Raw genomic sequence first — 22,259 nt, forward strand, 5'->3', positions numbered from 1 at the left:
ATTGGCTGTCGGTGACTGCTGAGAGTTGTAGTTTTGCAACAGCTGAAGGCACAATGGTTGTGAAACACTGAGTTAGATCACAAACTCAGTGATACATAACCAGTGTGCCTACAGCTATTGCAAAACTAAAACTCTCAGCATGTACAGTCTGGCAGCGCATGCTGGGAGTTGTAGTTTTGCAACAGTTGGATGTTCTCCCCTCCCCAATATGAACGTACAGGGTACACACACATGGGCAGAGGTTTCCAGTAAGTATCCGGCTGCAAGTTTGAGCTGCGACAAATTTGGAGCCCTGTCGTATTTCAAGGTAACAGTTTAGGGTCACATATGGGGTATCGCCGTACTCGGGAGAAATTGCCGTACAAATTTTCTGGTTTTACCCTTTTTAAAAATGTAAAATTTTTGGGAAAACAAGCATTTTAGGTAACAAAAATATAAAAAATTTTTACATATGCAAAAGTTGTGAAACACCTGTGGGGTATAAAGGTTCACTTAACCCCTTGTTACGTTCTCCGAGGGGTCTAGTTTCCAAAATAGTATGCCATGTGGGATATTTTTTTTTGCTGTCCTGGCACCATAGGGGCTTCCTAAATGCGGCATGCCCCCCGAGCAAAATTTGCTTCCAAAAAGCCAAATGTGACTCCTTCTCTTCTGAGACCTGTAGTGCGCCAGCAGAGCACTTTTCACCCCCATATGGGGTGTTTTCTGAATCGGGAGAAATTGGGCTTCAAATTTTGGAGGGTATTTTCTGCTATTACCCTTTTTAAAAATGTAAAATTTTAGGGAAAACAAGCATTTTAGGTAAAAAAAAAATTTTTTGTTACACCTGTGGGGTAATAAGGCTCACTTTATCCCATGTTACATTACCAGAGGGGTCTAGTTTCCAAAATGGTATGCCATGTGGGGTTTTTGCTGTTCTCCAAAATCCCCTTGTCGCTCCTTCGCTTCTGAGCCCTCTACTGCGCCCGCCGAACACTTTACATAGACATATGAGTTATGTGCTTACTCGAGAGAAATTGGGCTACAAATACAAGTAAACATTTTCCCCTTTTTACCCCTTGCAAAAATTCAAAAATTGGGTCTACAAGAACATGCGAGTGTAAAAAATGAAGATTTTGAATTTTCTCCTTCACTTTGCTGCTATTCCTGTGAAACACCTAAAGGGTTAAAACACTTACCGAATGTCATTTTGAATACTTTGGGGGGGGGGGGGGGGGGGGGGGTGTAGTTTTTATAATGGGGTCATTTATGGGGTATTTCTAAGATGAAGACCCTTCAAATCCACTTCAAAACTGAACTGGTCCCTGAAAAATACTGAGTTTGAAAATTTTGTGAATAATTGGAAAATTGCTGCTGAACTTTGAAGCCCTCTGGTGTCTTCCAAAAGTAAAAACTTGTCAATTTTATGATGCAATCATAAAGTAGACATATTGTATATGTGAACCAAAAATTTTTTTTATTTGTAATATACATTTTCCTTACAAGCAGAAAGCTTCAAAGTTAGAAAAATGAAAAATTCTCAAATTTTTCATCAAATTAACTGATTTTTCACCAAGAAAGGATGCAAGTATCGACAAAAATTTACCACTATGTTAAAGTAGAATATGTCACGAAAAAACAATCTTGGAATCAGAATGATAGATAAAAGCATTCCAGAGTTATTAATGTTTAAAGTGACAGTGGTCAGATGTGCAAAAAACGCTCTGGTCCTTAAGGCCAAAATGGGCTTGGTCCTGAAGGGGTTAAAGGGGTACTCTGGCGCTTAGACATCTAGGGGATAAGACGCTTAGACATAGGGGATAAGATGCCTGATCGCTGGGGACCCCCGTGATCTTGCACGCAGCACATGTCACGCCCCCTCCCATAGGCTTGCATTGAGCGAGCGGAGCGTGATGTCACTCGGGGGCGGAGCCGTGACGTCACAATGCTCCGGCCCCCGTGATCGCCAGTAATCAGACCTTTAGCAAACATGCTCCGGGGACTGATTTTAACTGGGGTGCTGCATGCAAGATCACGGGGGTCTCCAGCGGCGGGACCCCCGCAGTCAAGCATCTAATCTCCTATCCTTTGGATAGGGGATAAGATGTGTAAGCGCCGGAGTACCCCTTTAAGCATACTAATTTTTGTACAGAAAGTTATAATTTTCTAAAAGTTGTAAAATACCAAAAATATATAAGTAGGGTATCATTTTAATTGTATGGACCTACAGAATAAAGATAAGGTGTCGTTGTTAACGAAAGGTGCACTGGGTAGAAACGGAAGCCCCCAAAAGTTGCAAAATGGTGTTTTTGTTTTTGCCCCACAAATATTTTTTTTGTTTGCTTCACTGTAAATTTGGAGGTAAAATTAGTGATGTCATTACAAAGCACTTATGGTGATGCAAATAACAAGCTCTCATATGGGTCTTTAGATGGAAAACTAGAAGAATTATGTCTATTAGACAAAAAAAATATATATATATATAATGGCCCGGTTCTGAAAGGGTTAATGCATTATGTTTTCCAACCAGTGTGTCTCCAGCTGTTGCAAAACTACAACTCTCAGCATGCCCGGACAGCCTTTGGTTGTCCGGGCATGCTGGGAGTTGTAGTTTTTCAACAGCTGGAGACACACTGGTTGGAAAACCCTGCTATAGTCCGATATAAGCCTTGTGTCTTCAGATACTTTGCCCATTAGTTCCTATGATAAATCAGTTACTTGTGGACCGATCACCAGACACATGTGACAGCCCAGATGACACAGCTGCAGCCCTGCACTTCCGCCCCTCCAACATTAGATGTCGCTACAGTGACCAGCCGCTATTAACCCTAGCAGCGCTGTTTCGCGCTGACGCTATGTGTGATGGCGTCACTTGTAAGGACAGGCGGCGGCCGCACACACGCCACTTCCGGCCGGGGAGATGGAGGAGTGGTGAGGGAGGCAGGAGGAGCTGGAGGAGCCGGCTGGCAATGAGCAGCAGAGCTTTAAATCAGGGAAGGAGAGCGGCCCGGAGATAGGCGACCTCTGCCCTCCTGTCACCAGTCCCGACTGACGCCGCGACATGGACTTACAGGTGAGGAGGCTTTCCTGCAAGTGGTTCCGCCGAAAAGTAAACATCTGGGTCTCTGCTGCCATGGTATATAGCTTTAGGCATGCTGGGAGTTGTAGTTTTACTCACCCATCAGATGTATTCCATGTATTGATGTGAGATGATTGAATTCACTCAGATATGTGGACTTGCTGGCAGTTGTAGTCTGTAAAGTAAACTCCAGAGATCCAGTATGAGCTTAGACCAATGTTTCCCAACCAGGGTGCCTCCAGCTGTTGCAAAACTACAACTCCCATCATGTCCAGACAGCCAAAGGCAGTTTTGCAGCAGCTGGAGGCACCCTGGTTGGGAAACACTGGCTTAGACCCTGACTGATTAGTGGCATGAATAGAGTTGTCACAGGGCTGGCATGATAGCTAGACGTGTGGGAGTTTATCTGATTGTCCACATGGGCTGTGTACTGTACTGAAAACATGTGGAAGAACTTGGAGATCGGGATTGAAATGCTCCCTTAGAGGTCTCTGCTTTCTTACCGGCAATTACACAATCTTCCTACACACGTTGTGCTGAGTAAGACATTAGCTCTGGTGGTCCCATCGCTGGATGATGACTTTCCACTTGGTGGTGGTCCCCCCCTAACTATAGTAACGCCACCACAACTGACCAAAACTTGACTATGACTAAGGGGTACTTTGGCATAGGGCTTGGCGGTATGCGCAAAAACGTGTATCACGGTATTTTTTTTAAGTGATGGCGGTTTAACAGTATTTAACGGTATTCATCCCCCTCACAATTAATTATCAGATGCGCTGTCCCCACATCTGTCCCCACATCATGTCACCCGCGTGCACACCTCTGCTCCTCGTCTGTACTATAAATAACGTTTCCTGGGCTGCAAAAATAAACAAAATAAACTTTAACCTGCCTACGTTCCCCCATTTCCCTGGTACCGTCTTCACTGTCCTGTGCTGTGGTCCTCTTGCAGTTACCTTGTGACGCGAAAGTCACAGAGCCAGCCTATCATTGTCCAGGGCGGGACATCGCTGCAGCCGGTGATAGGCTGAGCGCACTGTCATGTATGCTCCTTACATGACAGTGGGCTCAGCCTATCATCGGCCGGGGCGGGACATCGCTGCAGCCGGTGATAGGCTGAGCGCACTGTCATGTATGCTCCTTACATGACAGTGGGCTCAGCCTATGATCGGCCGGGGCGGGACATCGCTGCAGCAGGTGATAGGCTAACGGCTCTGTGACGTTTCCATCCTCAGTACCGCAGCGGAGGGACCATGAGGAGGGACCATGTCGGAAGGTAAGTTAAAGTTTGTTTTGTTTATTTTTGCAGCGTTATTTGTAGTACAGATTTCTAGCGCCATTGGCCCGCAAATCGTATGAGGATGAGCAGAGGAGCACACGCGGGTGACATGATGTGGGAGCAGATTATCTGCGCTGATAATTCGGGTGGGGGGGGTGGGGGTGAGGAAGCAGAATAGCGCCTATGGGTCAAATATGATTAGTTCCCTGATTTGGGGACAGCGCGCTGCAGCGTATAATTCACTCATTCGAGGGGGGGGGGAGGGGCCCAACCGGTATTGCGGTATGGGCAAAATTCATATTGTGAGGGGGGAAAAAAAATCGGTATTCGGTATGAACCGGCATACCGCCCAGCTCTACTTTTGCATAAGGTGCATTTAAGAGAAAAAAAAAGTCTAAATAAAGGTGCCCAGCCTTTACTTTTCTCCTGTCCCCAGTCCAATCCTCTTCCTGGTGACAGGGTTCAGTGTGTCCCAGCTCAGTGTCAGTAGGGTCTCCTGCCAGTGATTGGCACAGCAGCAATGTGATGTATTGGATCCTGATCTTCTCTCTTCTTCCCGGGTTTTCTTGATTTTGCATCAAAGTCCTGACTAATTATTGTCCCCGATTTATCAAAATGTGTGAGAGAAAAACAGGCGGGATTTTACCCACAGTGACCAATCACAGCTCAGCTTTCATATCTTAACAAGCTCTGGTACTGTTAAAGCTGATCTGTGATTGGTCGTTGTGGGTAAAATCTCGCCTGTTTTTCTTGCGCACATTTTGATAAATAGGGGCCAATGACATTGTGTTTAGTTTGGCCCAAACTATCCCATCAAGTGAATGTAGAGAGGTGCATCTCAAAAACCAACCAAATAGGCAGTGAGTAAATCTGAAATGACAGACTATTAAAAAAAACAAAAACCCTAAAGCTATGTTCACATGGCTGAATGTCCACATGGAAAATGTTTGTGTAGACATTCCTCTGACAGTGGAGCGCCTGCAGAACATGTCGACGCTAGGACCGCGCAGAAATGCGTTGTCTCATAGACGGCAGTGCATTTCCTTGCGATTAAACATGTCTATTCTTTCTGGACCGTGCAGAAAACATTGAAAACAATGGGACTTGCTGCTGCGGAATTCTGTATGGATATTTCATTGTGTGAACATAGCCTAACTGTTTTTGACATTGAGATTGCCATGTTTTTGCATCATACAGCTAGTCTTTTTCCAGTGGGAACCTTCTTTGTTAGGCTTGATTTACAACTGTGTTGGTTCTGTGTTCAGAGCTCTGTTCACAGAAAATGTCAAAATAGCAGGACATAAGCAGAGAAAAACATCAATAATCGATAATGTTTATTCCACTGAAATTCTCCTAGTAAACTGACACCAGATAGTGACATTGGTGTCTTTTATGAAACGGACCTTCCAGCTCGGTTTTTTTTCTGTTACAGAGTCAGGAGATCCAACGCAGATGTGAACTTAGGCAGAACGGAGAGATCCTGCGCAGGACAACTTTTACATTGGCAGACTTGGCCAGACCATGTATTAATCCCTTCCTGACCCTTGATGCACTAGTATGTCATGGGTTAGGTGAGGGGACTATGGTGCGGGCCCGCAAGTCCAGTCCACATCATTACCCACAGATGCCCACTGCTATCGGCAGCAGACATCTGCCAGTAATGATGTAGATCAAGCCGATGTCAATGATTTAAATGATTAAGTGCTGTGATTAATAATGATGACAGCATCTTAACATTAAAGTGGGTAATCTCTGGTGTCTAGGGGACCCATTGGCACCCCATGCAATGTAATGTCACCAGGTGTCTTCCTACTTGTCCAGAGCACATTTCCCCCATCTCTTGCACAGACTTTGGACTCCTGCTGGCCTGGCAGAAGTCCAAAATCAGGAAATGCTGATTGGGGGGGCGCAGCCTTATCCAATCATAGCTCATCTCACACTTAACTGCTCTGGGCTGTGTGTAGTAGAGTGAGGGAGGAAGTTCTCCCCTGTATGGCTTCAGAAGATGTCACGCCTGCTGGGTAACACCCCTTCCCAGTCTGTGAATATGACTGAGACAGCAGAAAATACAGAGCAATATCAAGGTAGAAAACTAAAAAATTATTTTAAAAAATAAAGGCGGGGGGGGGGGGGGGTTTGGGGGCGTGTTGGGATGTTATCATGATGGGGGCAGTGAACTGGGAGGATTATAAAATGTTACAGGATCAGAAAAGGTACTCTTTAAACCCTTATTAAGGATGCCGGGCGTATCCATACGCCCACGTTTCAAAGTGAGGGCGTATGGGGACCGGACCGGGGTGACTGCTGAGATCTATGAGCAGGCACCCCGTGCAAACCCCTGGGGGGTCCTGTGACCCCTCCCATGTTGGTGATCGCTGCAGGAATTCCGGGTCAATCGGGTCTCAACCCAGAAAAAAAGGGTGAATGGGGCTGTCCGAGACAGCCCCATTCACCCTTACTCAGGAGGAGTGAAGTGGCACGGGTGCCACCTGACAACCACGTGATTGATCGGTCGGAACGACCGACCAATCACGATCCTGCTGGGCGGTGATCGGGAAGGCGATCATGGCAGCGATCGGGGGCGGCGGGGGTCTCCTACCTTTCCCTGGTCTGGTGGTGTCCCCTCTGGTGCGGTGTCGGCAACAGGAGCATCAGGATCGGTGGCAGCAGCGGCGGCGGTCCCGGCAGCAGGATACAGCAGGAGGTGAGGCCTGTTAACCTCCTGCTGTTGCTTAGCAACAACTCTCAGCATGCAACGCCAAAGGGCATGCTGGGAGTTGGTTTTGCAACAGCTGGAGTTCCAACTACAACTCCCAGCATGCCCTTTGGTAGTCTGTGCATGCTGGGTGTTGTAGTTATGCAACAGCTGGAGGCACATTTTTTCTATGAAAAAGTGTGCATCCAGCTGTTGCATAACTACAATTCCCAACATGCACAGACTACCAAAGGGCATGCTGGGAGTTGTAGCAGTGTGCCTCCAGCTGTTGCAAAACTACAACTCTCAGCATGCCCTTCGACGGTCAGTGCATGCTGATTGTTGCAGTTTTGCAACAGCTGGATACACATTGGTTGCAAAACCATGTTTCTTACCTAACTCAGTGTTTTGCAACCAGTGTGCCTCCAGCTGTTGCAAAAATACTACTCCCAGCATGCACTGAGAGACTACATGCTGGGAGTTCCAGTTTTGCAACAGCTGGAGGCACACTGGTTGCAAAACACTGAGTTAAGTAACAAACTCTGTGTTTCGCAACCAATGTGCCTCCAGCTGTTGAATAACTACAACTCCCACCATAGTATGGTCTGTCAGTGCATGCTGGGAGTTGTAGTTTTGCAACAGCTGAAGTTCCCCTCCCATGTGAATGTACAGGGTACAGCGAGTTTTCTTCTGCAAGTTTGAGATGCGGCGGAAAATTTTCCTCTGCATTTCAACCTCCCAGCGTGTGTGAATGTACCCTGAAAACACTACACTACATCTACACAAAATAAAAATGAAAAAGCTAAATATACATATGCCCCTACATCCCCCCTCCCCCCAATAATAAAAAGTCTTGTACGGCACCGTTTCCAAAACGGAGCCTCCAGCTGTTGAAAAACAACAACTCCCAGTAATGCCGGACAGACTGACTGTCCAGGCATGCTGGGAGTTTTGCAACAGCTGGAGACACCCTGTTTGGGAAACACTGCCGTAGGGTATTTTTGTGGCGGATTCAAATCCCCAATTTTGGCCTCTCTTTCTCTCTCGCTTTGGAGCCTTGTCTTATTTCAAGGTAACAGTTTAGGGCCACATGTGGGGTATCTCCGTACTCGGGAGAAATTGCGTTACAAATTTTGGGGGCTTTTTCTCCTTTTACCCCTTATGAAAAGGTAAGTTGGGGTCTACACTAGCATGGCAGTAATAATTTTTACACTAACATGCTGGTGTCGCCCCATACTTTTCATTTTCACAAGAGATAAAAGGAGAAAAAGACCCCCAAAATTTCTAACTCAATTTCTCATGAGTACAGAACTACCCCATATGTGGGCATAAAATGCTCTGCGGGTGCACAACAAGGCTCAGGAGTGAGAGCGTGCCATGTACATTTGAAGTCTAAATTGGTGATTTGTACAGGGGTGGCTGATTTTTACAGCCCTTCTGACATAAACGCAAAACAATAAATACCCAGATGTGACCACATTTTGGAAAAGTTATCCCTCACGGAATGTAACAAGGGGTAAAGTGAGCCTTAACACCCCACAAGTGTTTGACATGTGAAAATGAAGAAAATATTTTATTTTTCACTAAAATGCTGATGTTACCCTACATTTTTCATTTTCACAAGGAAGAATAGGAAAAAGCCCCCCAAAATTTGTAGCCCCATACATACCCCATATATGGATGTAAAGTGCTCTGCGGGCAAACTACAATGCTCAAAAGAGAAGGAGCGCCATTGGGCTTTTGGAGAGAGAATGTGTCTGAAATTGAAGGCCATGTGTGTTTACAAAGCCCCCATAGTGCCAGAACAGTGGACCCTCCACATGTGACCCCATTTTGCAAACTACACCCCTCACGGAATGTAATAAGGGGTACAGTGAGCATTTACGCTCCGCAGGTGTCTGACAGATTGTTGGAACAGTGGTCCGTGAAAATAAAAAACTATATTTTTCATTTGCACAGCCCAATGTTCCAAAGATCTGTCAAACGCCAGTGTGGTGTAAATGCTCACTGCACCCCTTATTAAATTCTGTGAGGGGTGTAGTTTCCAAAATGGGGTCACATGTGGGGGGTCCACTGTTCTGGCACCACGGGAGGGCTTTGTAAACGCACATGGCCTCCCACTTCTATTCCAACCAAATTCTCTCACTGTCATTGCTTACCCGGTGGCGGATTCTGCAGGCTGTGGAGGGATCTGATCTAAAGTAGTCTCCAAACTGTAGTCCTCCAGATGTTGCAAAACTACAACTCCCAGCATGCCCGGCTGCAAACGGCTGTCTGGGCATGCTGAGAGTTGTAGTTGCGTACCTCCAGCTGTTGCATAACTACATCTCCCAGCATGCCCTTCGGCAATCAGTACATGCTGGGAGATGTAGTTTTGCAACAGCTGGAGGCACCCTGGTTGGAAAATACTGAATTAGGTAACAGAACCTAACTGAAGGTTTTCCAACCAGTTTGCCTCCAGCTGTTGCAAAAGTAGTTTTGAAACAGCTGGAGGTTTGCCCCCCCCCCCCCCACACTACACTAACACATAATAAAGGATAAAACACTACATATACACCCCCTTAAACTGTCCCCCCCCCCCCCCCCCCAATAAAAATGAAAAACATATCGTACGGCAGTGTTTCCAAAACAGCCTCCAGCTGTTGCAAAACAACAACAGCTGGAGGCACCCTGTTTGGGAATCACTGGCGTAGAATACCCCTATGTCCACCCCTAACAATCCCTTTTTTAGTCCTGAAATGCACATGGCGCTTAATCAATTTGGAGCCTTGTCGTATTTCAAGGAAACAGTTTAGGGCCACATATGGGGTATTTCCGTACTCTGGAGCAATTGCGTTACAAATTTTGGGGTTCTTTTTCTCCTTTTACCCCTTATGAAAAGGAAAAGTTGGGGTCTACATCAGCCGGTTAGTGTAAAAAAAAAAAATGTTTACACTAACATGGTGTTGCCCCATACTTTTTATTTTCACAAGAGGTAAAAAGAAAAAAAGACCACCAAAATTTGTAACACAAATTTCTCCTGAGTACGGAAATACCCCATATGTGTGTGTAAAATTCTCTGCGGATGCACAACATGGCTCAGGAGTGAGAGCGCACTATGTACATTTGAGGCCTAAATTGATGATATGCACCGGGGTAGCTGATTTTACAGTGGTTCTGACATAAACGCAAAAAAATAAATACCCACATGTGACCCCATTTTGGAAACTACACTCCTCTCAGAACGTGACAAGGGGTATAGTGAGCCTTAACACCCCACAGGTGTTTGACAAATTTACGTTAAAGTTTGATGGGAAAATGAAGAAAAAAAATGTTTTCACAAAAATGCTGGTGTTACCCTACATTTTTCATTTTCAAAAGGGAAAATAGGAGAAAAGCCCCCCAAAATTTGTAACCCCATTTCTTCTGAGTAAGAACATACCCCATATGTGGATGTAAAGTGCTCTGCGGGCGAACTACAATGCTCAGAAGAGAAGGAGCGCCATTGGGATTTTGGAGAGAAATTTTGTCCTGAATTCAAGGCCACGTGTGTTTACAAAGCCTTCATGGTTCCAGAACAATGGACCACATGTGACCCCATTTTGGAAGCTACACCCCTCACGGAATGTAATAAAGGGTGCAGTGAGCATTTACGCCCCACAGGTGTCTGACAGATTTTTGGAACAGTGGTCCGTGAAAATGAAAAATGTTAATTTTAATTTGCACAGCCCACTGTTCCAAGGATCTGTCAAACAGTGGGGTGTAAATGCTCACTGTGTGGGGTGTAGTTTCCAAAATGTGGTCACATGTGGGGGTGTCCACTGTTGTGGCACCACGGGGGGCTGTGTAAATGCACAAGGCCCCTGACTTCTATTCCAACCAAATTCTCTATCCATAAGCTCAATGGCACTCCTTCTCTTCTGAGCATTGTAATGCGCCAGCAGAGCACTTGACGTCCACACATGGGGTATTTCCATACTTAAAAGAAATAGGGTTACAAATTTTGGGGAAAATTTTCTTCTATTATCACTTGTATCGTTGGAGCCGGCGGAGGACGTAAATATACGTCCTTCGTCGTCAAGGGGTTACATTTATTTATTTATTTTATTTTTTATGTCATGTTTTTATGCCCATAGGGACAATCATTTGATTGCTAATACTGTTTGGTGCTATGCATAACTCTGATCAGACCAGAGAAAAAGACTCCAGGAGACGGCCGCGGGCGATCCAATCATCCAATAGAACAGCCGCATTGCTGCAGATGCTGTGATCTGTATTGATCATGGCATCTGAGGGGTTAATGGTGGACATCAGCGCGATTGCTGATGTCTGCCATTACCGGCGGGTCACTGGCTGCTGATAACAGCCAGGACTTGCCGCGCATGATGCAAGCACTTTGGCGGTGCTTGCATCGTGTATAGGATGTAAATGTACGTCCTGGTGCGTTAACTACCAGGGCACCATTTACGTCCTATCTCGTCTATTGATGGCTTATAATAGACCCCTGGGTCTATTTAAAAAAAAAAAAAAAAAAAAAAAATCCCCCCCTCCTAATAAATCACCCCCCTTTTTCCATTTGTCATATATAGCACTGTAAAACATTTAAAATATGCGTATTTGGTATCACTTCATGCTAAATTGTCTGAGCTATTAAATTATTACATTCCTGATTCTACATTGTCAACGACGTATACAAAAATATTCCAAACGCCAACATTTCAGATTTTTGGTCATATCATATCCCCCAAAAAAGTGATCAAAAAGCCAGAACTACACAAATGTGGTACCATTAAAAAAAACTACAGCAAAGTTTTCTATACAATTTTTGGTTGAAACCTAAATTAGCCAATTTTGATATCATTGGAATTGTACTAACCCATAGAATAAAGTTATCATGTCAGTGTTACAATATTGTGAACTTCGAAAAAATATTACCCCCACAAAATTGCTCAATTCCGTATTTTTTTTTCTTTCAATTTTGCCCTACATACCATTTTTGTGGGGATTCATTGTACATTATATGATAAAATAAGGTGCACCAATGAAAAGTTAAAATTGTCCCACAAAAAAAATAAACACTAATGGGGAGATTTAGCAAAACCTGTGCAGAGGAAAAGTTGTCCAGTTGCCCATAGCAACCAATCAGATCGCTTCTTTCATTTTTCACAGGCCTTCATGAAAATGAAAGAAGCAAGCTGATTGGTTGCTATGGGCAACTGGACAACTTTTCCTCGGCACAGGTTTTAATAAATCTCCCCCTAAGAGCTTATTCACATGGGCTGATTTTATTGCAAGCTATCAGAGTGTTTCCCACTGCGAGTTTGAATTGTGGTGGGATCTCCGCTGCAGAAGTCCCCTTTCCCTATTCAAACTTGCTGCAGGAAACTCGCTGCTATCTCACAAATCCGCCTCTGTGAACGAGCCCTTATACAATTTTGTCAATGAAAATGTAAAAAAAAGGTAATGTCTTATAATGTGAGGAGCCAGAAACCAAAATTTGGGCTATGAAGGGGTTAAATGGCTACCCACCTATGTGATGTACATTGCATCATTTGTATTTCACCTGTTTTACTTTTCGGGCTCCACTGACTAGGGGTTGTTCCACTATAGAATTAAAATAGTTTGGACAAGAATGCATTTTCCGGTGTGGATAGAAGACCGCAGCTAATAGGGTGCAGCAGGACTGTGCAGATCGGTTTAGGGGACTCTTTCTGTATTTCCACTTTACAGAAGACTCTGTATGAAGTGCACTCGTCTACTAGTTCAGCATTTGTGAGTCATGTAGTTGGGACACCCTCGAGTAGGATTCCCCCACCTTCCCTGTGTTGTGTGACTACAAGGGCGTCATGCATCACTCGGTAATGGACTTTTCCCTTGTATGTGATATGGATTTATTGTCTTCAAGGTCAGTGTAGCTGACACATGAGCTGATGTTGTGTTACAATGTGTTGACTGCAGCCCTTTTCACCATATCTTTTTTTATTTAGCATGTACACTCCTGCCATCCTATCCCAGTCACTCTGGAATACATGTTCCATAACCTGTGGTTTCTAAATTCCATGTAAACACATTTAAGTATAAATAAAAAATCTGAAAAGTTACAGTGCATCTAAAAAAAATCTCCAGACATGTATGTAGTTTAGATGTAGACTGTATTATTGTGGTAATTTTCAAAAAGAGATGTAGCAATAGCGAGTTGGTCATTTGGTACAAAGTGATGTGTGGTTTCACATACAGTAGGGCCACATTGCCTATATTCACTGTATACAAAAGAAGCAGATGGCAAATCCAGTTCTAGTACATCAGGTGTTTTGCATGAGTTTGGGTATAGTGCCCATTTATCTGGTTATTTTTTTATCTCATGGTACCTCTGGTTAATGATCTGTAATGTGAATGTTAAAGGGATATATATATATTTATTTTGCTTGGGCCTCATTCTTCTCGGCAATGATAGCCCATTCAGCAAATCGCTGACTGAGGCGGAACGTTCAGACACCGTTTGATGAAGACGTTTAACATGTCCAAGGGTTCCTCTAAAGTGAGGGAGTTCTACATCACAAGAAAATGAGGGGAGCCCGTACTGCAGGGAAGTTACTGAAGCCCCTGTCCCGATAAGTCCACCCATACGTGATGACTATACACGCCCATTGGATGGATTCAGGAATTTGTCAGATAGGAATAAAACACTACATAACATACATACCTTTCCATAGGGATTTTAGAAATGACAAGGTCCTCTTTTATTTACCTCTTAGGCACGATGTAGATCCTATGGAGGACACAGACAGGCTCACTGATTGTAGGTAAACCGCCCAGGATTTCTATGCTTTCTCTTGCATATAGTGGTAGAAAAGATCCTCACATAGGCTAGTTGTCTGAAAGAACAGTAACAATTTAAATAGGGGGGAGGGATTAATGACAATGGCCTGGATTTTTTTTTTTTTTTGTAAATGAATGCTCAACCAATCACAGGTTACAGGAGTGCCCCACCTCAACCTCAGATTGGTTGAGCAGACATTTTCTTGTGTCATTGATTACTCTGAATGGCGGCAGCAGGGGTCATTGGGATGACTACTGATTTTAATTTTTCTCTTCAACTGGTGAACTTCTCGACAGGAATGTGCTGGATTTTGCCTCTGTGGCATGGCGTTATTGATGATTGTCTGAAGCTCTGCATGCTCCTTTAGGCTTCTTAACTATAACCCTATAGGACTAGAGATTGTAGATTAGCTGGTTCCATATATACTTTATGTAAAGGCATGCATATGTGTACACTCACTTATCTACTGGGTGATTTCCTATTCTCTTAGCTTTAGCTTGGCAGCTTAGTTCTTTATCTACATTTCACATGGGGTGCATTCCTGATGTTACAGGGTGCAGGTAACATAGCAGTCATCTACTTTTCATTATTTGCCACTTCTTGCATTTATTTAATCTTCATTGCATTTACTCCTATAAGGCTATGTTCAGACATCCATTCTTGCTGCAGACACCAGAATCTGAATTTCCGCGCCAGAAACATCTGGAGTGGAAATTCCGACACGTGCACAGTACATTAGTTCAATCCTATTGAAATCAATTGAACTCTGCTTCTGCGGAATCTCCTTGCAGAATTTTGACATGTGAACATAGCTAACTGTGCCAAGTTCATGTGTCCGTTTGGCAGGTTTTATGCAGTAGAATTTATAACGTATACCCAAACTTTTTGGTTGGACTAATGTTTTGTACAATACACTTGCACTTTTCTTTTATTGCAACTGCTGGTTAATGTCTGCACTGTGTGTGTGTGTGTGTGTGTGTGTGTGTGTGTGTGTGTATATATATATATATATATATATATATATATATATGTATGTATATATATATAATGTTAATGTTAATATAGGTTTCTTTGATCTATATGCTGTTTTGATATATTATGTGCATGACCTGCCAAATGATGTAGTAATGTTATCATGACTTTCATTTCATTGACCCTGTACCCATTGCATTACCTAATTCTCCTCTTCTACAAAGTCAACATGTAGTGTGGTAAATGACTTCATGGTGCTAAAACCTATTTTTATTTCCTTTTTTAGATCCGTTAAAAATCTTAAGGTACCTACCCTCCCATGGAAGAAAAATTACACATTCGAGCCTCTTTAGGTTCAAAATTACCTAAATTTGGTGGACCAAAGTCCTCAGGAAGCTTCATTCAGCGGACACCCCATGGTACACATTCTACTTTAAATAAATCAAACCTAGTTGGGGAGAAGCACAGTGACCATGAAAGGACATCAGGATTTTCAATGAACTGGAGGAAGCTAAAATGTCAACCAAATGGCCAAATTTCTAGAGACCTTCCTAATGCTGTCCCAGAAAAAAAGTTTTCCTCATACCACGTAACAGTGGAAAAGGAAACCCAAAAACCTGATAAGCACAACATGTTGTTGTCACAAAAAGAGGACCTAAATGAAAACTTACTGTCTCATTCAAATAAATTTTCGAAAAGTACACAATTTGGACGGTCTACCTACTCTGGGCTCAATGGCTGTAAAACTCAGGTTAATGGATTTTACACAAACAAACCCCCAACAGGTTTACATCGACCAAGAGCTAATTCTGCTACAAGTAGAAACTTTCCTAGAGCATTGCCGGAGAATAAACCTTTCTCCACTGTTAGAAGGTCACAGAGTTTTTCCCATTCTGTTCAGAATTCCTTGCTTCCAAACACACCGTTGACAAGATCTCAGTCATTTAATAGAGAAGTAGATCCAACAAGGCCTTACCAGTCACAACACATACCCATGCAAACAGCTGTGAGACAGAATAATCTAACAAGGACTGTAAAGCAATATGGGTTATCCAATGGTAATGACCCACAAATGAAGTCTAGTTTTCCAAGAACCTATTCTTCAGGATCTTCTCTAGGCCTAAAAAAACCTGGTTTCTCAAGTGGTCCTGCTGTATCTGTTCCGTTGGGCTACAGATTGAGCCGTCCATCTCTACAGAAAACAAACAGAATACAATTGACCAGTGATCAATTCTGTAATGACAGTAAAAGTTCTGCTGCCGCTCTCTTAATGGACAAGTTAGAACCATTGTCAAATGGAACCTGCCAAGCAACGGAGAGACCAAACAAGGACATGGAAGAGGATTTGGATGTTGACAATTGTTCCTCTAGTGAGAACCAGGATAAACAAAATTGCAAAGATAGTTATTACAGTGAAGATGTTGATGAGCTCTCCATCTCTTCCTTGTCATCCTCTGACAAGAATGACTTTAGTGAAGATTTCAGTGATGACTTCATAGATTTGGAAGATGGCAATAAGACTATTACTGAGGTAGAACCTGATAACAAAGTGTCAGAAAAACCATCAGAACAGTTATTGCCTGAACTACAGGACAAGAAGCAAACTGATACGGACCATTCAGATGAATGGATAGGTGTGAATATTTCAGGTAACTTCCACTTCATTTCATAAAATGTCGGTTTTCATTGTAAATATTCAATGTATACTATATGTTACTTAGATTAAGCTTTATGTAACAGGATTGCACAGAACTAGGAACATTTGGCTATTTTTATTTTATTTTTTTAGGGATACCCAAAGGATAGGGGATAAGATGTCTGATTGCAGGGGTCCCGCCGCTGCCCCCCCCCCCCCCCCCAATTTCTCATGCAGCACCCACCTGTCTCAGCTGCACGAAGCGATGATCGCTCAGTGTCTGAAGCCTCACGACCACAGGGCCGGAGTATCGTGATGTCACGACTCTGCCCCCTTGTGACATCGTGCCACGCCCCTCAATACAAGCCTATGGGACATTGAGGGGGCGGGGTGTGATGTCACAAGGGGGCGGGGTCGTGATGTCTCGCAAAGCACTTACTGTATACTATGTCATGATATATTGCTAGTGAAAATGCTCTGGGCTGTGCAGACTGGCACTTTACTGGGGGTAATTTACAGTACATTACTATAGATGGAATGTGGAGTGAGAAGGAGTTACTGATAAATAGAGTTTATAGGGTTTACACAAGAGGAAATGCATTCCCAAAAAAACTTTCTTGAAATAAAATACTTAATTGACAAACTACAATGCATTAAAAACAGCAGCAATTACCTGGACAAGAAGGACTCTCAGGAAGAGTCTGAGCGCAGTGGAGGAACTGTATTGTATAATGCAGCAAAAATTGCACTCTTATATGTACACTACAGTAGATACATGCAGTCTGATGTTTACCGATATTTGGTGGGGATTGTACTATTTTAATATTTACCTGCAATGGGTTCACCAACCCCCTTCCAGTTTGCTACTAATGTCATCCTTGCAAAAACAATACATCTCCTGATAGGCTATCTATCAGTTTCCTTATTGCATATTATAAGGTGCTGTAGTGCTTACCCATGTGTGCAACGTGTCCTCCACTTCCCCTACGCCATTTTGGTACTCTTTTCTCAAGGGGCCACTGTTAGATTTATATAAAAGGGAGATAGGACAGGGAAACTAACACCCAGAAGTACTGTGTGCGATCCTATTATTGGAATTGGTGCAGTTTTAGCAGAAATCAAATAAACAAGTAAGAGGTTACACCAAGCACTGAACTGCAGTGTGGAGAGGAAAGCCTTGGTTGACCTTTCAGGGACAGTGTAGATCCAGTGAGGACTGAGAGAGACTCGGCTTGCATGTGCACAGCGCAGAGTTGCTCTCTTCCCCCCCCCCCCCCCCCCCTCCTTCCCTATTGCACATGCTATGCCCCACTCCCACTTCCTTACTGTCTGAGACTGATTTCCCCTAAAATTCAGTGAACTGCAGATTTCAGAAAAGGAGACACCTTGTGGCCAAGACTTTAGAGCTGTTTTTTATTTTTGCAGGATTGTCATAGATTAGACTATTACATGAAGGAAAGTTTTTGGAAACTTTCCTTCATGTAATAGTCTAATCTATGACAATCCTGCAAAAATAAAAAATTACAGTAACCTAAAGGCTATAGACGGCTTTTAAAAACATTATATATATATATATATATATATATATATATATTAAAATCAAATTTGCTCCCCAGTGTCCTTTTCACTATTTTTTTATTTTATTTTTATTTTTTAAACCAAATTTCTCACCTGTTGGCGACTATGGTCTCTTTACATTCTGTGAGTGGGAAACAGTGTCATGTGACCAGTGTTGTTAGATCATGTGACCAGGGAGCAGGTGTATTGCTCTTGGTAACCCCCTAGTTACTACAGCTCACTTCACCCGTCTCCCTCCACTCACCTGTGTAGAATGTAGTCCCTCACACACAGCCCAGAGATCTCACTAATATATAGAACTAAGGAATGAAGCTTCTTTGCATATACTTCTCCCCTGTTCTCACCATGTTATCCTTCTTGTGTATTATTTGTGCTTCATATGCTTCATACCCTTTTTACAAGTCTGTGTTTGTAGCTAGAGAGAAAAGTAGTGCCACTTATTCCATTCTCCCTAAGAGATTTATTTCTGTTAAGTACTAGTTTTCTTTTTACATGTACACAGGCTGATGGAAGTATATTAGGTATAAACTAATGTATGAGGTGCAATCTAAATATCCATGTGCCTTGTGAGAAGGCCAGTGATGGAACATGCCTGTACACTGTAGGAGGTGGACACATAAAACAGCAGGGGGCTCTACCCCTGACCTCAATGTAAGATTCAGTTTCGGTTATATTTCTATACATACTGTTAAAATGCACACAATATTTTTCATAAAATAACCCATTTGGCTTAGCTTCTCTTCTACAGCATCTACAGTTTGCTTTTTCTCTCCAATTGTACACTGTATTTATCAATGTTTCTCAAATTTTGAAGCATAGTTGTTGGTGAGGTACAGCTGAGGAGGAAGTTTTGACGAGTTACTATAAGCTGTAGAAAAGACCCCAGTTGTAAAAGTTTGAGAAGCCCTGGTCTATATAATTCTCCCCTGCAAACTGCCTTCTATCTGCTCTTCTCTCCATCTACAGCCTGCATGACAAGTCCTCCATAAATGCTCTTCCCATTGTTCACAGTGTAACTTGGTTTGAAATCTCCCTCCCTGTTGCTGGAAAAGCAGAAAGTCTGTGTGACAGATTTACTTTCTCTGAGCTGAAGTTTATACATTTTAAATAAAGAACATTATTTTTAATTAGCAAACAAATTAACAGTTGAGTCACAGTAAATATTATTTTCGTATATTTTGCTGAACCTGTTGTAAAAATAAAAACAAGGGATACTTCCCTTCCTTGGTCCACCCTCCACTCCCATTCCATGGACTTCTGGTTTCCCTGCTGCTTGTCTCCTTGCTTCCAGGACAAGGAGTCAAAGGAGGACCTGCCCGCTCATTTGAATCTTTGACTGTGATTGGCTAAACAGGCAGGTCCTGTTACGACTCCTTGTCTTGGAATCAGAATGAAGAGATGAGCAGTGATGCGGGAGACTGGGGTAGGCAAGTAACCAATGTTTATTTTTACAACTTTCTCTGCAAATATAAAAATGTTATATGCTGGAATACACCTTCAAGTGAAGATGGACTATAGTCACAAACATATCTACAGACAGGTGGGGTGCTGTTTCTGAAATGTTTATTCCTGTACAAGTTGTTACATCATTTCCCAGGCCCACAGTTTATACCAGGTAGTCTACTCCCTTTTGGTATTTGACGTTTGTGTCTTTTACCTAATAGAATGCCAAGGAGCTCAACAAACCAAAAACCTGAATATATGACTAGTTTAATATGTATATTACATACAAGCCCAATAGGCTAATAATAATAAACAAAACCTACAAACATTAGCCCAAGAATATTCAAAATTTCATCTTTATTATTGTATACAAACAGGTAGAAAAACACCCATAAAATAACCCACCCTTAAAATTCCCCCAACAAAAGCTAAGCAGAATACCACTGGGATGTATACAGAAATCACAATGCTACCAATAGTACAATCCTGCAGTATCGGTCAAGTCAGCACACAATAAAACGATATCTCAAGTCAAAACTTTACCTGATTGTGACATGCTGACGACTCCCGGGTGGTTTTCCTGCAACCTCGAATAAGAGCCTTATTCGCAGCTAAGAGCTGCAGACACCGCTGTCAGGATATCAAACCTTTCCTGGAGGTCTACCTTATTTGAAGCTTTCCTGTCAGAAGCACAAATTGTAATATGGACCTTGCCTAAACGGTCAGGCGTGCACATCACAAAGATCAAATTCATGGCAGAACTAAATGTTTGACACCCTGAGCATGTTTATTAGTGAAAAGCTGACAAAACATGGATGCTGGACCCATGGAAACACGAGTCCTGTTTTACTGCTTTCTGGTTGTGTTTGTTTCTGGAATCACTGTAGTTTTCTGGAGACATAAATAATCCCTACAACTGTCCTAAGAAGGCTAATGACACATATGTTATGGCTTCAGATCATAGCAGAAACCGCTGTGTTCTGCATGGTCCATAGTAAAACAAATACCACCAAAAATAGATGGACACCATGGGGGACATTTATCATTATTGCTTTAAGAGAGTTCTGTAGTCATTTTATTTTAGTTTTTGCTTATGTATGACCTATTTATCATACTATCACAGGGGGTTGATACATTTGGCTCACATAAGCAAAAAACTATAAATCACTTTTGAATACCTATTTTATTTTTAATTTTTTTTAATTTTTTTTTAGCACACATAAGCAAAAAACAATAAATGACTTCAGAACACCTCTTTGTAATTTGTAACCCCACCTTAAGTCGCAGCTGTGACAGCTGTGAAAAAAAGTGCTATATATATATATATATATATATATATATATATATATATATATATATATACATACACAGTATAAAACGACCCCCAACTTTTACAGTTAAAATATAGAGTTTGGGATATACTCGCTGTATAAGACTACCCCTTCTATTGCGATGTACAGTGCCTTGTAGTTCCCCCCCCCACATCAGGTAGGCAGTATAGTTCCCCCCCACATTAGGTTCGCAGTTCCCCCACATTAGGTTCGCAGTTCCCCCACATTAGGTTCGCAGTTCCCCCACATTAGGTTTCCAACTCCCTCACATTAGTAGGCAGTTCCCCCACATTAGGTTGTAGTTCCCCCACAATAGTAGGCAGCTCGCCCACATTAGTAGACAGTCCCCCCCCCCCCCCCCCCCCTCACAGACATAGAGCCTCCAGCCATATACAATGTATGGCTGGAGGCTGTATGTCTGTACTGCCCCCACAGTGTTCTGATTACCGCTCCTCCGGCCCGGGGTCACCATCTACTGCTATGGACCATAGCAGCAGTCCCGGATCACTGAAGAAGATGACGCGCCGCCGGTCACTCACCAGGCCCCGGCCAGCGTGCGTCCTCCTGCGATGGTTCTGCGGTCCTCCTGCGTCTCTATGGTCGCAGGAGGACGTCACTGACGTCCCGTGCGTACAACCATAGAGGAAGAGAAGCGGAGGTGGACCGCAGAAGGCGCGCGCCGGTCGGGGAATGGTGAGTGACTGGCAGACATCCCTATGTCCCGAATAGATCTTTCGGGACAAAGGGATGTCCGGCATAGGAAAAGCTATGATTATCTGCTCCCGTGATACAAAAAACCAGGGTGCCTCCAGCTGTTGTGTAACTACAACTACCAGCATGCCCGGACCGGCAAAGGCTGTCCGGGCATGCTGGGAGTTGTAGTTGCACAACAGCTGGAGACAGCCTGTTTTTTAGTATTAGTAATTAGTTTTTATTTGCTCTGGCCGACCCCCGCACACGGGAGCCGGCCCGGGCAGATTGTCATAAGTTTTCCTATCCTGGACCCCAATACCCGGCGTATAAGAAGACCCCCGACTTTTCCGAAAAAAGTCGGGGTTAAAAAGTCGTCTTATACGCCGGAATATACGGTGTGTGTGTGTGTATGCAATCACCGCTCAATATAGGTCTATGTGTTCGGGGTCCCGGTCACGGGAAGCTGGATCTCAGCGTGGACGCATCTGGGTAGCACTCAGGCAACACCGGCAGTTTTGCATGTAGGTGCGTTCTTCTTCCGGCCTCTGAGCGCTACCCATATGCGTCCATGCTGACATCCAGCTTCCCGTGACCCGGATCCCGAACGCAGTGACCTACATTGAGCGGTGAGTGCATACACACCTCTTTTGTGTTACATTCCTTGATACTTCATCTTTAGTATATGCACCCCGCAGGAGACACTTATATAGAGTGCTGAGGTTGAACTGCATACTCCAAACAGTTGAAGTCTCTCTCTCTCTGTCTCTCTCTC

The 22,259-nt window shown here is 43.4% G+C and overlaps 1 protein-coding gene across 6 annotated transcripts in view; it reads left to right on the forward strand.

Moving 5' to 3' along the window:
- The window catches only part of CCSER2 (coiled-coil serine rich protein 2), a 209,585-nt gene that overhangs the window by 59,544 nt on the left and 127,782 nt on the right, over positions 1–22,259 (forward strand). For 3 of the 6 annotated variants that reach the window (XM_056530764.1, XM_056530763.1, XM_056530765.1), the window contains one exon: positions 15,093–16,455. In XM_056530764.1, coding sequence (XP_056386739.1) covers positions 15,126–16,455 — 1,330 coding nt within the window. In that variant the 5' untranslated portion in view covers positions 15,093–15,125. Of the gene's footprint in view, positions 1–2,792; positions 3,053–15,092; positions 16,456–22,259 lie in introns of those variants that run through there. The other 3 variants (XM_056530767.1, XM_056530766.1, XM_056530762.1) reach the window with 2 other exon arrangements.

Source organism: Hyla sarda, chromosome 7 (genome assembly GCF_029499605.1).
Source record: "Hyla sarda isolate aHylSar1 chromosome 7, aHylSar1.hap1, whole genome shotgun sequence".
NCBI lineage: Eukaryota > Metazoa > Chordata > Amphibia > Anura > Hylidae > Hyla > Hyla sarda.